General features: G+C 31.7%; 1 protein-coding gene across 2 annotated transcripts in view; it reads left to right on the top strand.

Annotated features, from left to right (window-relative positions):
* The first annotated feature begins 7,265 nt into the window (after positions 1–7,265).
* LOC111631498 (cyclin-dependent kinase-like 1) overlaps positions 7,266–17,168 on the top strand; it is a 30,505-nt gene continuing 20,602 nt past the window's right edge. The window contains exons 1-4 of one of the 2 annotated variants that reach the window (XM_023375748.1): positions 7,266–7,407; positions 7,671–7,866; positions 9,233–9,354; positions 14,205–14,277. In XM_023375748.1, coding sequence (XP_023231516.1) covers positions 7,699–7,866; positions 9,233–9,354; positions 14,205–14,277 — 363 coding nt within the window. In that variant the 5' untranslated portion in view covers positions 7,266–7,407; positions 7,671–7,698. Of the gene's footprint in view, positions 7,408–7,437; positions 7,589–7,670; positions 7,867–9,232; positions 9,355–14,204; positions 14,278–17,168 lie in introns of those variants that run through there. The other variant, XM_023375747.1, reaches the window with a different exon arrangement.

Raw genomic sequence — 17,168 nt, 5'->3', positions numbered from 1 at the left:
TAACAGCCGGGAAGGTTACGCAACTCGTTGATGGATTTTTTTATTNTTGTTAGAATTTAGTTTTTTTTTTGTATTTTTTAATATAAAACTCATCTCTACCCTCAAAATCAAGCGTTTTGCCATTTTATAATACAATAATTAAAAATATAAAAACTTTTTATAACAAAATCTTATAACAGATGGCGCCACATACAATTTTATTTATTGTCATAAACGTTATGTTTTTAAATAAAATCTCATAACAGCCGGGAAGGTTACGCAACTCGTTGATGGATTTTTTTATTGTGACATCGTCACAACGCCAAGCTGCAATTTTTCCAGTGGCGTGTCGTCATTGGAAGTGGTGGAAGCGCCGCTTCCCTTGTATTTTCTAAAAATAAATACATATTGAGCGATTATTTTTATGTTTTAACGTATTTTGGATTAATTAAAATTAATATTTTATTATAACCGCATTATGTATCTTATTACAAATTTCTGTGCTACATGTGAAAAAACGATAAGATTGCTATTGTATATTCGAATATCAGTGGCAGAATGAAAGCGAAACCGGGTCAGCTTCCAAACAGCCAGATTTGCGCATGAACTTTACACACTAACCTCACCCGGTTTAGCTAATGGAAGCTACACACATATAACGCTTCCAATGATTCTATCCCGGACCGGTTCTGGGCTGTTAGCCGCCTGCTTGCTAGATATTTGGCCGCCTTGGCCCGATTATATGAATCACAAGTAGATTTATAACTTAACCCAACCGATAGGAATTTACTGGTATGTTTTTATGATAGTTCTGTATGGTTGACAGGAGTTTTAAAAAATCCATTAAAATATTTGATATTTTTATTCTGCTCTCCCATCTTATATTACAGATTTCAATGTTAAACCAGTGATATTACGATTTCGTATGTCCCATCTATAAGAGGATGTAGAAAAAAACGTGTACAATGTTAAAAAATTAACTGTTACTTTCGTAGCATCATTTACAACTAAATTTAATGAATGAGAGAGATGCACAAGGTGCAGAAAAAGCTCTAGAATTTATTTTCCTTAAATTTACGATTTATGTATTCGTTGTCATAAAAATTTGTCTTTCCACTTTTTCCCAAGACTACAAATATTCAAGTACAAAGTAACCGGTTTCGACTTATTTCTACTTAAGAAGTAGTTAAATAAGTAAGCGATTGGGTAATTAGAGACACAAATAAAACCCTGCTGAAAGAGCCGGAATTTTACTTAAACAAAAGCTTAACCGAGTACAGTGTGGACTGATTTCTTCGTAATATTAGATGTAATAAAGACAGAAATTTTTCCAGTTCAATGAGAGTGACCAAAAAGTTGTAAATTTTGGAAATTTCCGTGGACACCTGGTTCTAACATGAATTAGTTAGAAAACAAATGACGGACAATCTATTAAGTATAACATGTTTAGATTTTTATAGCTATAGCGAAAAAGATTTAAAATTTGCAACAACCCTGTCGCGTCTTTTGAAGTATACTAGTGATGCGACAAAAAAGGCATTTGGCATTGATCAGTATCAGCACCCTCGAGATTTGGCAGTCCGCATGCCATGCAACCTATTCTGATTCCATCCATCAGCCACTTGTAGGGAGCTATTTGACTAAGTGCATTGCTGTAACATTTAAAAAGAAAATAATATTTTATGTTATTTTTATGTACGTTTCTTTACAAAGCTATATTTAATTATAATTTTCTTTAAAAGTATATTCATACAATTGAAGAATATTTTGTACCAGGTATGTACTGTACATCCACCGCACATTTTACCAAGTAAGTTTTTATTATTTTATTTTTAATTGTAGCCCTTATATCATGGCTAGTGATTCAGAATGTAATTGTGATATTAAAAATACATATAGAGAAGTCTACGTTTTACGAAATACGGTTTTTTACTAGCTTATCGAACAAACGAATACGAATGGAGCCTAGACTATCACGCGCAATTAACTGATTGCTCTGGAAGTCTGCTTCTTACAGAAAAACAGCTTCCCTATCATCAAATGTCACAGCACGCCACTGAATTTTTCGTCACACTGCTCTCGATTTTAGTACTCTTGTCCCTGTACATCATACTTTTCCTGTTAACAAAAGAATCATGCCAATCCTCTGTCAAAGTTTTGAAGTTTTTGAAGTTTTGAAGAAAATTTTTGAATTGAAATAATGTGACTTCCGGTCCAAACCAGAAGTTCATTTATAGTAAATCAAGGCCTCTTGCCCTAAGCTTTCCATATCTGTTTTTATATACAGTATTAGGCTATAATATTATGTGTTCTTTCGAGCCTGTGTCTACAGCTAATCGCGTCTTCGCATCTTTGATTTGACAGTGTAGTGTCGGCTCCTCATCTAGCTTTCTATCCTTCTGATAAGTTCTTGTTTCATGGAATCTCGAGGTTTTGATCTCGTATGGCTTTTGTCTCTCCCATCTATAATTTCCTTTATTTTCTCGCCAGTTCCTGTTGTTCCTTCTCTCAAACCTCTGTATCTGATGTTGAGGTTGATTTGTTCGAGGTCGCCAATCTGCCCTTGAACCGTCCACTCTGTTTCTTGTTGTTTTTGAAACTTAGTGCTTGAGTTCGCACGCCGCCTACTATGTTTCTTGAGTCATTTTCTTGTTCACCAAATCTGTTTCTATCATTTTGGTAGCTATTTTGCCCCGCAAATGAAAGATTTCTATTTCTATGTTCGTTTCTTTGACTTCAGTGTCGCCTTAATTCGTCTAATTGATCCTGTATCTGCCTGATCATCTGATCTATTTTTCTATTAGTATGGTCCGCTCGTTTCTCTTCGGGATTATTCATTGCTATTAAATGGATCAATCCGCCTAAATCTCTTGCCGCGAGTGCACTTCCCGCTGTCTCTCCGCGCAAGCGCCCTGGTGGATATGGTTCTCCTATTGTCTCCATCCTTGCTCCCTTTGTTTTTCTCTAATTTGCTCTCTGACTTGCCTTTACTATCGCTCTGCCACCGGTGTTACTTTTGAACAGAGTTCGCTTTTTTCTCGGAGTCTAATTTTTTTCAAGGTGTTGTTTTTGCGTCAGCCTAGTGTTTCCGCGGGCCTGGGGCCTTAAAGATTCCACTTCTGACACCAGTGTGACAATGCCGAAGGGCCCCTCTATGCTTCGGCACCACAGGACCGTAGGGTCGACATTGCGTCGGCGAAGACTACAATGCTTAATTTATCAGGACTGACATCACTGTGTCTTCTGGGTAGACACAGAGATCGTTACGTTCGTCTTTACGCGCAAGCAGTCGCGTCTGTGGGCGGTTGGACTCGGGATGGAGACCGCTTGAGGAAGTGCACACAACACAATTCTAACAATAACAACATTCGTTTATTAAACTAGTTCTACAAAAGGGTATTTCCTCTAAAGCTTCTTCGCGAGAACCGAGTTGGAGAGAGCTTACATATCATCGCGGGTCGTTATAAATACCTGAAGCAATATGTACGGATTTCCAGATGTCTGTGGAGTCGTTGAGGAGCCTTGGGAATGTCTCTGTTGCCTTGGATGGCGGTTAAAGCCTATCGAAAGTTGAGATTCGTTAGTTATTCGTAGGCGTTCCCGGAGAAACACTGGATATTCGGGAGGAGCGAGCGGCGACGAGCGATGATGATAAATCCTTTCGGCTGGCACACAAGGAATATTCTCGCGGACTCTCGATCTCTCTCACTGTTCCTTCAGGTCTCCTCTTTATTTCCAAGTTACGTTGTCATTTTTCACCAATAGTGAATTTTTTGTTGTTGTTCCTAGTGACACATTCTGAGTTCCCTGGGAAAGGAAACGACTCCGGGAAGAGAATTGTACTCATCCTCCAGTAATAAAATGGAAAAGGTTTTTTTTTTCTTTGAGATTTAAATAAATTTCCTTTTCAAAACGAAAAATGAATTTTCTTTCGAAAAATTCCCGAATAAAATTGTGGGGTTTTTTCCTTTCCAAGTCCGATCTCTCACATTAGTATACTAGCTATTATGGTAATTGGGCTACAATTTGAAAAAATTGTAGCCCAATTACCATAATAGCTAGTATACTAATACAGGTCTACAATTTATAGGTCTACAATTTGAAAAAATTGTAGACCTACAAATTCCCACTGTCGTCCGACTGTCTTTGCTTAATCTCCATAATGGAATTAGATAGATGAACTCCGAGATCAGATATGAAAACCTCAGGGACAGGAGGCCTCCATTAACTATACATGAAATTCCGATGCATATTGGAAATTACGTTATTTACAAATGAAATAAATTAAAACTTGCAGCCCGGCATTGTGTCGATGTCACAATAAATAATTGCTCGTTATAAGAACAAATTTCCAAAGTTTTGGTTAATAATGGACGAAGTTAAATTCCACAGTTCTGAAGTAATTTCCCTGCAAACAGAACATTAGGTGTTTTATTATTTTTGATTTTTTCATCCCTGCAGGCACCAACGGAGCTTTTTTCCTATACCCATCATGGGTTCCAAAGGTTCACAAAGAGGTCGGCCGGATGTAAGGATGCTACCAGGAACTTTTTGGGGGCACAAGACAACTCCCAAAAAATTCCTGAGGTTTTTCGACCACTCAGGTTCGATCTCAGGTCATCCATAGCGATGGTTGACGCCTTATCTGTCTGGGCCATCCGGATGCCATTGTATTATACTATAGATGTAAATGTTTCAAAAGAATTATAATGGATGTAAAGATTTTACAATTATGTTTCATGAATGTATAATTTTATTACAAATTGTAATTTCGGATTTACAGATGGAAAATCGTCATTCACCTGAAGAAAATCTATCTGATTTGTCCGCATTAGGACAGAAATCAGGTGTCATTTACTCTCCGATTTTCTCTCCTTTAAGGTAAGTTATTATATAAAATGGTATGTAATTCCAAAAATTAAAGTAATTATCTATTTTAATTTTAACACCTTTTTTGTTTTCATTTTTGGCTCTTTTCGTCTTGTAGGTGCTTAGAGATCCTTTATCTATATCCATAGCATGTTTAATCAAGACCAAAAATGGTTTTGGTCTTGATTAAAGACCAAAACTAGGGACGGGCCCGACATTCCTGGGGCAGGTCACCCATGAAAAATTCTTGGGGATGTTTACCTGGATTCAATTCCGGGTTTCCCAGTGCTGTAGAATGATGCCTTATTAATTAATATTACAGACATTTCGTTTTAATGATGAAATAGTAAAGTAGAAGAGAGATTGATTGTAGAAGTTGATTTATTAATTCAGAAAATTTAATACAGAATCTGAAGCTAAAATATAGAGACTTGTGAGAACCGTAGATATACTATATGCTAAACAAATTTGTAGACATATTGTATTTCGTACAGCCAATTAATTTAGTACTGATAATTTAGTTAAATTTTATGTCATTTCTTCCTGATCATGGTGTTTTGCGAGGGACGCTTTGTTTATTTGTTAGCAAACGATCCGTGAATTCCTATAGATGCTAAACAACTAGACGAGTTTGCTTTTTCTTTTCTTTTTTTTTTTTTTTACTGTTTTTACTCTTTCCGCACTGTGAGCCTCTTTTAGAAAGCCCACTATGGGTTCGGCTAGGCCCACAATGGGGCGGCCAGGAGGTGAAGGACGGGGCCGACATATCCGGTCGGACCACACCCGAAAATTTCCTCGTCCGGATTTGAGAGCGGTACCCAGAGCAGTATGTTGACACCTTAATCGCTCGGCCATCCGGCCGTCAAACAAGTTTGCTCGTTTCGCTCACGCTTAACATCAATTTGACATTATCTCTTCAGTTTTACAATGATTCCGGATGGCCTAGCAGTCAAAGTGACAGCCTACCGCTCTGGGTGACCCGGGATCGAATTCAGACTGGATTGTAGAAGTTGATTTACTAATGCTAGTCCGTCCTAATGGTGGTCCGTCTAGATATGTCAGGCCCCATCACTCACAACCCGGTTGCCATATTGTGGGTCTAGCCGAACCCATAATGGGCTTGCTAAAAGTGGCACACAGGGCGGAAAGAGTAAAAACAAAAAACTTTTACAATGAACAAGTTAAACGTCATTGAAATATAATGTCAAATTGAAGTAAAAAACGAAAAAGCATAATAAAATGAGAGGTGAAAACGCAAAAAAGAAATTGTCTCGATTAAACGAAAACTATCGTGACACAAAAATAACCTTAAGCTTTAACGATAATAAATATAGAATTGCACGTTCCAGGATCGATTCACACAAGCAGCAAATTTAAGATGAAGTCGACATCGTCGTCTTAATTTTGTCGCTTGCGCACATCGATCATAACAAACGAGAAAACGTTTCAATCTATTTGAAATTTTAAAATTAATACCGCGTTATATATATATATATATCGGAATAATAATGATATTTTTATAGTTTTCGTTAATTTTATTTGAAAAATGAATTTGAATGGCGTTCTGGTGGAAAATTAGAAAACGTTGAAAAGTACTAACGGGGCCTACGTTCTACCAGAGTCTATAGATTTATTAGTCCTTGAGCTGCCAATAGCTTGGGCTATTGGCAGCTCAAGCTCAATGCTACGATACCGGGGTAATAAATATTTTTGCCACTTGGAGCGCTGCAATCGCTTCGCAGCGTAAATTTGGCTTGAACATAGGGAGAATCAGCTGTAAACATTCAAAATTCTTTTAACACTCTTCCATCTCATTATAACATAAGGGTAGATAGGACCGAATCTCAAAATGTAATTTTTATAATAAATAAAATGTCAAATGGTATGAACATCGTCACTATTATTCCTATCTAGATCTGTCCCTCACAGTATACTAATATTAGGAACATCAATGTTGAAAAACTAGTACAATATCAATACTATACTACAATGTTATAGAGGTTCGTGTCATTCAGCGTCTATATTCATGATTTAATTTGCATTAATTTCCATTTAAGAAATATTTTAGATAGAAGATAAAATGATAGCAGAAAACAAATTACTACAAAAATAGATTCTTTGTAATAATTTGTAAATATATAAGAAAATACCCAAATCGAATAATAAGTACAGTACAAATAATTAAATTTTAATATCATGAAATTTCAAGTACATAAATTACGCAAGTTAACAATTCAAATATACTGTACATTTATTATTATTCATTAGCTTCTCAGGGGAAAGTTTTTTTATTGTCACAGGGGAAGTGTGACAATATTTCTTCGTTTTTATAATATTTACCCAAACACAAACTACATTTAAATAATTTAATATCTTTATCATTCCTGTTATACTCCTTTATATGCTTCGCTTTAATCTGTCTTTTCAAATTACACTCGCCGCATTCCATTTTATACGATGGACAATCCACTGTATATTAGCAAAATATTTGATACAAATTCAGTTCCCGCCATTGCCACTGTTCGCCCTAGCGGTATAATATAGAACTAATGCTTACCGGTAAGTTAAACTCTTGTCCTCCAGTATAACGTAGGCTGCGGTAGTAATTGATCGTGTCTCACGTTCTTGTCATGCTTTTTAAAGAAGAAACGCGTAATGCGGGAATAATATACAATTACCTTAATTTTGTTGAAATAATAAATTAAACGTGTTATAACTTATATATTAAAATAATTGATAAGTAAGCTTAAAATTTATTAATTTAAATATTGGATAATGATTTTAAAATATGGAATTTTTATGTTTTTAAATGACTATTTTAGGAGGTATAAACATTATTATTCCACGATTATGGAGAAATATGAAAAGATTGCAAAAATTGGAGAAGGTTCCTACGGGATTGTGTTTAAATGCCGTAATCGAGAAAATGGCCAATTAGTTGCTATTAAGAAATTTGTAGAGACTGAAGACGAGCCTTTAATCAAGAAAATAGCTCTCAGGGAAATAAGGATGTTAAAGGTATTTTGCATTTTGATTGGATATATTACGTGGAGGATAAAATACTGAGTAAAAACATTTGAGCTGTAAATTGTTTATCTGATTTTTAATTAGATTGAATTTGAATAATTAATTCGATTATATTAAAATGTGATAATTATATACATTAGTAGTAAATGTTTATTTAAATGAATAGATTTGTTTTAAAGGCATTTCCATTAATAGGTGTCTCATAATCTCCTGTTCTGTTGTCATTCCTTTCTAATTCTCCAACTCTGTTTGCTGCTGTCAACCTTCCTCTGATGCTAAATTGAGGAGGTCCAACTGTAATTTTTTGCTGGTGGCACTATGGTCTTCAGCCATTTCTCTTCAATCATCCAATAGATATGTCCACATCACAAGAAAGCCTTTCAATTTAAATTCATCTCCTATAAATTCTATAAATGACATTTCTCTGTAATAATCCTATTCTGAAGTTTTGAAGATGAGATCTCTATAGATTCCATCAAAGACCATTTATTTCTACAGCCCTTAGATAACTCTTCTGTCTTTTATTTAGAATCCATTCCTTTTTGGGAATAAAAACTACTTGTACTGTACATTGCTAAATAAATTTCTAAAAATTGAAATATAGTTATCTAGCCTGTATAATTTTTCATGTTTAATTTATATGCAATATATACAAAAATTGTGTAAATTTGTTAATAAAACTTTATTATATTTTAATAAAATATTCACTAGGAAAATAAAACTGAGCTTTGTGGCATAGAAAACCAAAACTAAGCAGAAAAAAACAGTTTAAAACTGATCTAAATCTAAAATTAAAAATTGTTTTAGAGATCAATGTAAATAGACATCAATTGGAAACTTGATTGACATGTAGCTTGCAACTAGCTTACAATCGACAACTGGCCCATAGACTTTAAATGGCAAACTTTGATCACAAAGATCTCAGCCCACAGATTGAATTTCAAAATTTTGGCTTTGCAAAAAATTATGTTCAATGGTTGGTTTAAACTTTGATAACAGACAAAACACTTTCTGACTTATGCAGAGTTTGGCTCATTAATTAATTTATAATAAAGATATTCTGATATTCTGATTCAGTCCAGTTTTCAGACACACATGCATATATATATATATATATATATATATCTTTAATTCAGAATATCTTTAATTAAAAACACAAAAACTTTATCAAATTATTAAGTTGCAATCAATATGCTATTAATCAAGTGTGTAATCTATTTAATAAATTTGTAAATTTAATTTTGCATTTTTTGAAATTAAATGCTATTGTAAAATTATGTAAATGAAATATACTGCACATATTAATTCTTATTTTTAAATTATATTATAAATTCGAAACCTTCATTTATTATTCTAGCAATTGAAACATCCAAACTTAATTAATTTAATTGAAGTCTTCCGTCGAAAAAGAAAACTTCATCTCGTGTTTGAATATTGTGAACATACTGTGTTAGATATTTTAAATAAACATCCAAATGGGTAAGATGTTATTTTACTTTATTTTTTACAAATAAATTATTTAAATGACATAATGTTTAATTTAGATTTTTTAAATTTAATTTTTTATAGTATTGCTTTTTCATTTAAATATAATTTGAGTTTACTTGAAAAAGTGAATAATTTCATTCATGTTTATATGCTTCATATATATACAGTGAAGCATCAAAAATCCAGGTTAATTGGAACCAGACCCCATCCAGATTTTCAAATATATATGTAAATTATCATTTTAATTACTGTAAACTTCAAATATGCTGTAATCAAGTTTAGGATTTCTTAGTTCAGACCAATATTTCACAAGGAATATATAGATATCTACAAAGATTCAAAATATAATTTACAGAATCACTATATTTAAACAAAAAATACACTAATCATAATTTTGTAATTAAAAAATTACAAATTCTGAATGAATGTTAGAACATTAACAATGCAAGACCAAAACACAGACAAAAAGAATATCAACACAAAATTATCATTAAAAGGATTAATATCCATTTTCAATGGCCAAATCTGGATTTTTGACATTCAGATTATTAATGCTTCACAGTATATTTATTGTGTAGAATTATAAAAAGTTTAGTAATATCTCTATATTAAAAATTGAAAAGAAAATATTTCAATCTATGAGAATAATAATTGTGTATTTATGAATAATTCTGTTCATTAAAGAAATATTTCTTGGTATGCATATTTAGAAATCCTCTTTCTTTTCCTGACAGAATTAACAATTCAATATTGAGTTTAGGATTACGATGTCCATGTTTCTTAAATGTTTTTTATTTTTCATTGTAGATTGTCTAAGCCTGTTTATATATAATATAACTTTAAAGTCTAAATACATAGCGTCAAAAATAAACTGAACTTTTGGCACTAGTTTTATTACTCAACACATAGAAACTCTTACATTACATCACTTTCAAAATAAGCTCCAACTGTAGCTATACACTTCTCCCTGCAACCATACCATTTGTCAAAGCAGTCCTGGAAGCTATTTTTTAAATTCTTTATGCAAAGCTGAAGTTTCCATCTATGCCACTGAGTGAAACCCACTATCTTCAACTTCTGTTTCATTTTAGAGAACAGATAAAAATCCTTAGGGATTATATCAGAGGATATAAGCTGCAGAAGCATTGTTATGCCATTTTTGACCAGATATTCATTAACTGGGAATGACCGAAGGAAGCTGAATGTGAAAGCTGCACTACTTAAAGATCTCATAAAAAATGACTTCTCAGACTACTTTGACAAGTATGGATGTTAGCAGAAGGTATAACTCCAAAAGAAGTTACTTTAAAAATTGTTTTCTATAAATATTTGTACTATTAATGTAATAAAAGCTACATTAAAAATTTGGTTTATTTTTGACTCTTTCATACATTTACAATAGATGATTCTGCTTATTGTAATTGCAAATACTGTTATCAGAATTAGCATGTCCTAAAACATAAGTTTATATTTTCTATTTACTCTAAAATTAATGATAATTTTCATTCAGGCAAGAAAGAACCTCTTTCAAACAAAGAACTCCTACTATAAAAAATAAAACAACTTTCATGTAAAGAATTTTTAAGTTCCCACATAGATGGAAGTACCCAAATAAAAAATGATTATTATTGAATATCTAAATAATGTATATTTACTTAATATGGAGCAGAGGAGGTATTTTGAGTTAATCTGTTTGGGACATAAAGGTCAACTCCACAAGTTCATAAAATATCTTTATAACAATCCATGAAAAACCTTTTTTTATGAGTGTTATGTCCGTAGTAAATTCCACAAGTACTTTCGACCTCCACCGAGGTATGCTTCAGGTGGTGACTGGCCGTGTTTCGTCCTGACCATCGTAACGATGTTGCCAATGATGTAAATAAATAAATGTGCGATAAAAATATCTTTAGAATTTTATTTCATAAATTTTTTATTGAATTATATTAAATAATAAAATTTGAAAAACCAAATCTTCACAGATTACTAAACAGAATAAAGATTGGAAAATTATTTATTAAATAAGCTTTTTTTTAATTCAACATTTATTTTATTGAATGAATTAGAATTAGCAACTGATCTTATTAGAAGATTGTAATCAATCAGGGACTGAAAAATTTGCAAAAAGAAGAGTAAAGAGAATAAAGAGTAGGTTTATAAGATATAGAGCTATAAAATCTTCATATAATCTTAAGCTATATTGAAAGATATCTTTCTATTATTCTATTAATATGGTCTCTGAATGTCAACTTGTTATCAAAAATTACTCCAAGATTATTAATAGAATGAACATATGACATACTATAATATGCTTCTTGTCTAGTTTAAAATGTATTGGTGAGTGCTATAATGGCTTCTTGAATTTGAAAGTGTTGTGTATTATTTTATTTTAAGTGTCTTTAATATGTTGTAGTTGGCCAGCTTTTCTATTACTTAATTATTTTAATTGTGTCTCGCATTGTTCAATTGAATACTTATGGATAAATTTGTAAACAATTATTGCCAAATGTCAAAATTTCTTTGTATGATTTGGAGTCATAAATATGTCAATTTTGCAGAAAGTTTGTAAAAAAGCTGAGGAGGGACTGTAAATCTGAAATGCATACTATTAAAAATAAATTGATGTATTGAAGCCAGTCTTGTGTCTGATGACAGTGTGATAAGTCTAGAAATATGATGTATTTTTATCTTCAATATAGCAAATGCAGATAAATTGATTACATAAGAGAAAGAACACATTGCAACAGTTTTCTTTATATTAATAATTAGATTAAAATATTTAAAAGTTTGTGATATGTCATTTAAAGCAGATTGCAAAATAAGTAGGTCATTATTAATTATTTTTAAATCAATAGCAAAAACTATATTGATTTAGTTTTATAGTATACTAGCTGTTACCCGCGACTTCGTCAGCGGAGGTTTTGCAAGCAAACCCCATTTACATCCAATATTTCAATAACCATAGTAATTGTTATATAACACCTACCGCTGAAGAGAATTGCCGAAAATCAAACGAACTATTTTCAATTTGATCAATTTTCTGAAACGTTTACAATCGTTCTATAATCGAACCAATACGCAATAACAAATTCGAATTTAAAACGGTTCGAACATTTTTAAAATCGAAATGGATAAAAATATTTATAACAATGTCTGAAATGTTATTAATTTAATACACCTAAGTACTCGATGAAAACTATATTCTCTCCCTCACCCCCCGCGGGGAAATTTCTAAAAATCCCTTCTTAGTGTACATTCTCATGGCATACCCTACTACAACGCAGATAAAAACAAAAAATCGCATCTAAAATAGCGCAGTAGAAGCCGTTCTTCCGGTTAAGCCTTAATGCTCTCCCTCACCCCCCGCGGGGAAATTTCAAAAAATCCCTTCTTAGTATGCATTCTCATGGCATACCCTACTACAACACAGATAAAAACAAAAAAATCGCATCTAAAATAGTACAGTGGAAGCCGTTTTTCCGGTTAAGACTTAATGCTCTTCCTCACCCCCCGCGGGGGACTTTCTAAAAATCTCTTCTTAGTGTGCATTGCCATGGCATTCACTACTAAAACGCAGATAAAAACAAAAAATCGCATCTAAAATAGCGCAGTAGAAGCCGTTTTTCCGGTTAAGACTTAATGCTCCCCCTCACCCCCCCGCGTTGGAATTTCGAAAAATCCTTTCTTAGTGTGCGTTTCCATGACGTACCCTAACTGTGTACCAAATTTCACCTCTTTAGGTTAAGCGGTTTGCTCTGGGCGATGATGAATCAGTGAATGAATGAGTGAGTCAGTCAGGACAAGCAATTTTATATATTTAGATTATATATGCTTCAAAAAATTATGGTGCTTAATATAAGTTCTTGTTAAACACTACAATATTAAAAGGAGAGAAGTTTGAATAAAAATAATCATGTACTTTTGCTTTAAAAGTTCTATATAGATGGTAATTATGTATCAAAGCTGCGTAAACAAGATAACATTACTTTTGACATATCATTACACTTTAGCCATTCTTTGGAAAAGTTAACACACAAATTGTTATTTTTTTAATTGGGTTAGTTTTGAGCAAGAGGCAACAAATGAGTATTGCTTCTACAATATGGTTACACACTATTTTTTGATATATTCACATAATAGCCATTCACTAAAATATGGAACTTATTAATATTAAGTCTTGCCTGCATCAGTAGACTTTTATCATTGAAACTATCATAAATTAAATAGTTTTGAGGTATCCATCCGAAGTTCTAATCACATAATAAATTATATGTTGATTATTTTCTAACACAGATAGAGGATGGAATTTATAATAGGGAGTCAGTGAGATATGAAAAATTTAACTGTTTAATAATATCCAAATAAATTTCAGCTACAGTCTTTCAAGATATTCCACTTCACTTAAACATTGCTGGGCAACCAACACGATGATGTTATTCATGTTGATGAGCATCTACAAAGGCCATTATAAGTAGTTTTAATTATAAAGTTTGTAATTTCTTGTTTTAATAACCTTATCCTAAATACTGAACATGAAGTCTTCTGTTTCAAGAAATGTATTTCCAAATTTTAATGAGGCAACAGATGATTTTTTTACCACCATCATCTGGTCAGAGTAATAGGATAATTTTTATGGAGTGGTTTTCCACAGTAAGCATTTAAGTTATTTTTTTCTTGAGGTATTGACTGATACCATAGACATATCTTTAGAAGATAGATTAAATAATATATTTATTATTATTGTTACTTTTTTATTATTATTTTGAAAATTTTTGATCCCAATAAATTACAGTACTTTTGTAATTTTATAAGTAAAATTTAGATAACATTTTGATATTTAGTGTACCCGATTATCTTACCAAGAAAATCATTTGGCAAACTTTACAAGGAATAAATTTTTGCCATCAACATAATGTAAGTTAAAAGTTAATATTTATTAAATTTACATTAGAACATTAACATTAGAACATTATAAATAAATGTTAAATTTTTAATGTGTTACTATTATTGATTTACACTAGATGATCTGAAAATTGCAAATTCTCAAAAAATTCTAAAATTTGAAAAACTAATTTCTTTGTCAGAATTTGTGTTACTTATTAGGAATTAAATCTAATTAGAACTGTAATAAAAAAGTAAATAGATTTTCTAATGAGAATATGTTCTGAAATTTATTGAATTTGTTTTTTTATACAGTAATACCTCGATTTACGCTACCCCGACTTACGCGAACCCGGAGTTACGCGATTTTCAAATCTCATGGATTCGTCTTTTGTTTCAGCGGCACACAGCTCTTGATTACTCACTCCCCCACACTATTGTTCAGCTTACATGTTCGGATGTGTCGTGCGGAATCAATGCATAGTTACAATTTATTTTGTGTTATTTATTTCTGTGTTTGTTATATCTATGGAGACTTGAGAGACTCTATATGGTGATTTCTTGTAACCGTGAATGAATCAAAAGACATGATAAGATTAACGAGAACATTTATTAGCTTACATACATCCGAATTTGGATTTTACACAAATTGAGAAATTATACCCCGACTTACGCAGTTATCGCTCGGTCCCACCTATCGCATAAGTTCGGGGTATCACTGTACTGTTTGATAAGACACTAATATAAAAATGTGTTTAGTCTGTTAGATGAATGATATTTGATCTCTTACACTAAGTACATACATATATTAGTAATGCATGAGTAGTAACTATTGATTAGTACAGTTTATTCTAAGAGTTCGTTTGAAGTTCAAATAAATTTTTCCTATTAGAAATAATGGAAAGTGAATTAATTCATTTCAAGACCCTGAACAACACCTATTTCAATACACTGAAAACAGCAAATACACATATTTCAAGGTAAAAATAACACAATTAAATGCCTTAATAATAAATTAGAACATTAAAACATAAATAAAATAAGTAAATACTGTATAATAAAATGAAAACTGCATTTATTGGGTTGCTTACAGTTGACTTCTTAACATAGATGTGTGATTAATTATAACAGTTGTTAAATTTAACATATAGATAATGTGAGATTATATCCTTTCTTTAGAATCTTACTTTAAACTCTTTACTTCACATTTTGATTCAATAAAATCAAGTTGTAATGTCTTTGGATAAAAAGCATGTCAGGCACATTATGCTTTATGATTTTTGAAAAGGATATAACACCATACAAATAGTAAAAATAGTAAAAACAATTGTAATGTATATGGGAAAGATGTTCCTAAACTTCAAACATGGCAAATGTAGTTTGAAAAGTTTTGTTTGGGAAATTTTTTGAGCTAAAGAATACAAAACATACAGGGCACCCAAAAACTGTTGACAAAGAAAAATTGCTGGAAGAAATTGATAAAAATTGATGAATAACACACAATACAGTATATATAACCAAACACCAAAAATAAAACAAAAAAGCACTGAAAACATATAAGTATAATGTAAGAACAAGAGACAACTTGAACACATATTTATGCTTTGAGTGCATTTTTTCACCATGTGCACAGTTCAAACTTTGAAGCATTATTCAAACTCCGAGGTAAATTTTGCATTCAAACTCTGAAGCATTCAAAGTTAGTCGTTCAAAGTATGAGGTACCACTATACTAGAAAACTACTAATTGTTACTCAGAAGTAATGAGTTTGCACGTTACTAATGTAAAACCCTGTTAGTTTGCTGACAATGTCCCTATGTAATATATACTCTTTGACAAAAAATTGATGCACTCCCAAAAAGTAATCCAATTGCAATGGAATGTTATATTCAAATACCTTTTGACTGAATATGCAAATGATAAAAATCAATCAATCAATCAAAAAAAAAATCAATTAATGAATGAATGGTCTGAGCTACAGCACATTGGAAGTGGCATCATAAATGTACAAAGACCTCTGCTCCACCAGACCACCACAGAGGTTACATTACATGATGATTACATAATATGTATATTTAAAAAGGAGAAACATACACCGAAGTTAGTTATTAAAGTACAATAAGTTTCTATGTAGTACAAATTAATCCAGGTTACACAATATGATACCTTACTGTACAATATTGTATGATACACGAATCAATAGAGAACACACAAATCCAATCAATGCACGAATCCAATCAATATAGAACAATACAAAGTTACAAAATAATGTCTTACGGATAGCACAAAGCAGTATAATATAGTGTTATTACAATTACAACTAGAAACTATTAGTACAATTATATGACTATATAAATACTTTACAAAATACAGAATGAAAATAACAAGAGGATATTGTGGCGTGACGCCATTTATTCGTGTATAGTTTTTAAGTTAAATTATTTTCACTTTCTATCACTTCCCTTTCCTAGCCTATCAATTTTCCTTTTGTTCTTGATTTTCCTTTGTTTCCTGAATTTGAGAACTTTCCACCCTTGCCCTACTTCCATGGATGTGAGCTAGGGTTTCTCATTTCCTGGTCTTTATCTTGTCCCAGGATTCCGGGATAAAAGTGAACTGTTTTCCGGGATAGAATTAATTATTTTTAAGATATACAAAATATCATGAAATCAAATAATATAATTATTTTTCATTTTTTAAAGTAATTTAATACGTTCTGCAATCTCAAAAATCATATTAATAATGCTGTGTAAGATATATATTAAAAATTACCTTTGAATTATGTAGAAATTTTCACAAATAGAAAAATTTATTAAAGTTTGCTGGAAACTGTATACAACAACAACAACAGCAACAAAAAAACTAAATGCTTTGAATTAAGTTGAAAATTTAAAAAAATTGAACTTAAATCAAACTTCTAACTT

The sequence above is a fragment of the Centruroides sculpturatus genome, unplaced genomic scaffold, assembly GCF_000671375.1.
Source record: "Centruroides sculpturatus isolate CEXI.00-Female unplaced genomic scaffold, Cexi_2.0 scaffold518, whole genome shotgun sequence".
Lineage (NCBI taxonomy): Eukaryota > Metazoa > Arthropoda > Arachnida > Scorpiones > Buthidae > Centruroides > Centruroides sculpturatus.
The sequence above is the reverse complement of the archived record's forward strand: the minus strand, read 5'-3'. Positions and strand labels throughout refer to the sequence as shown.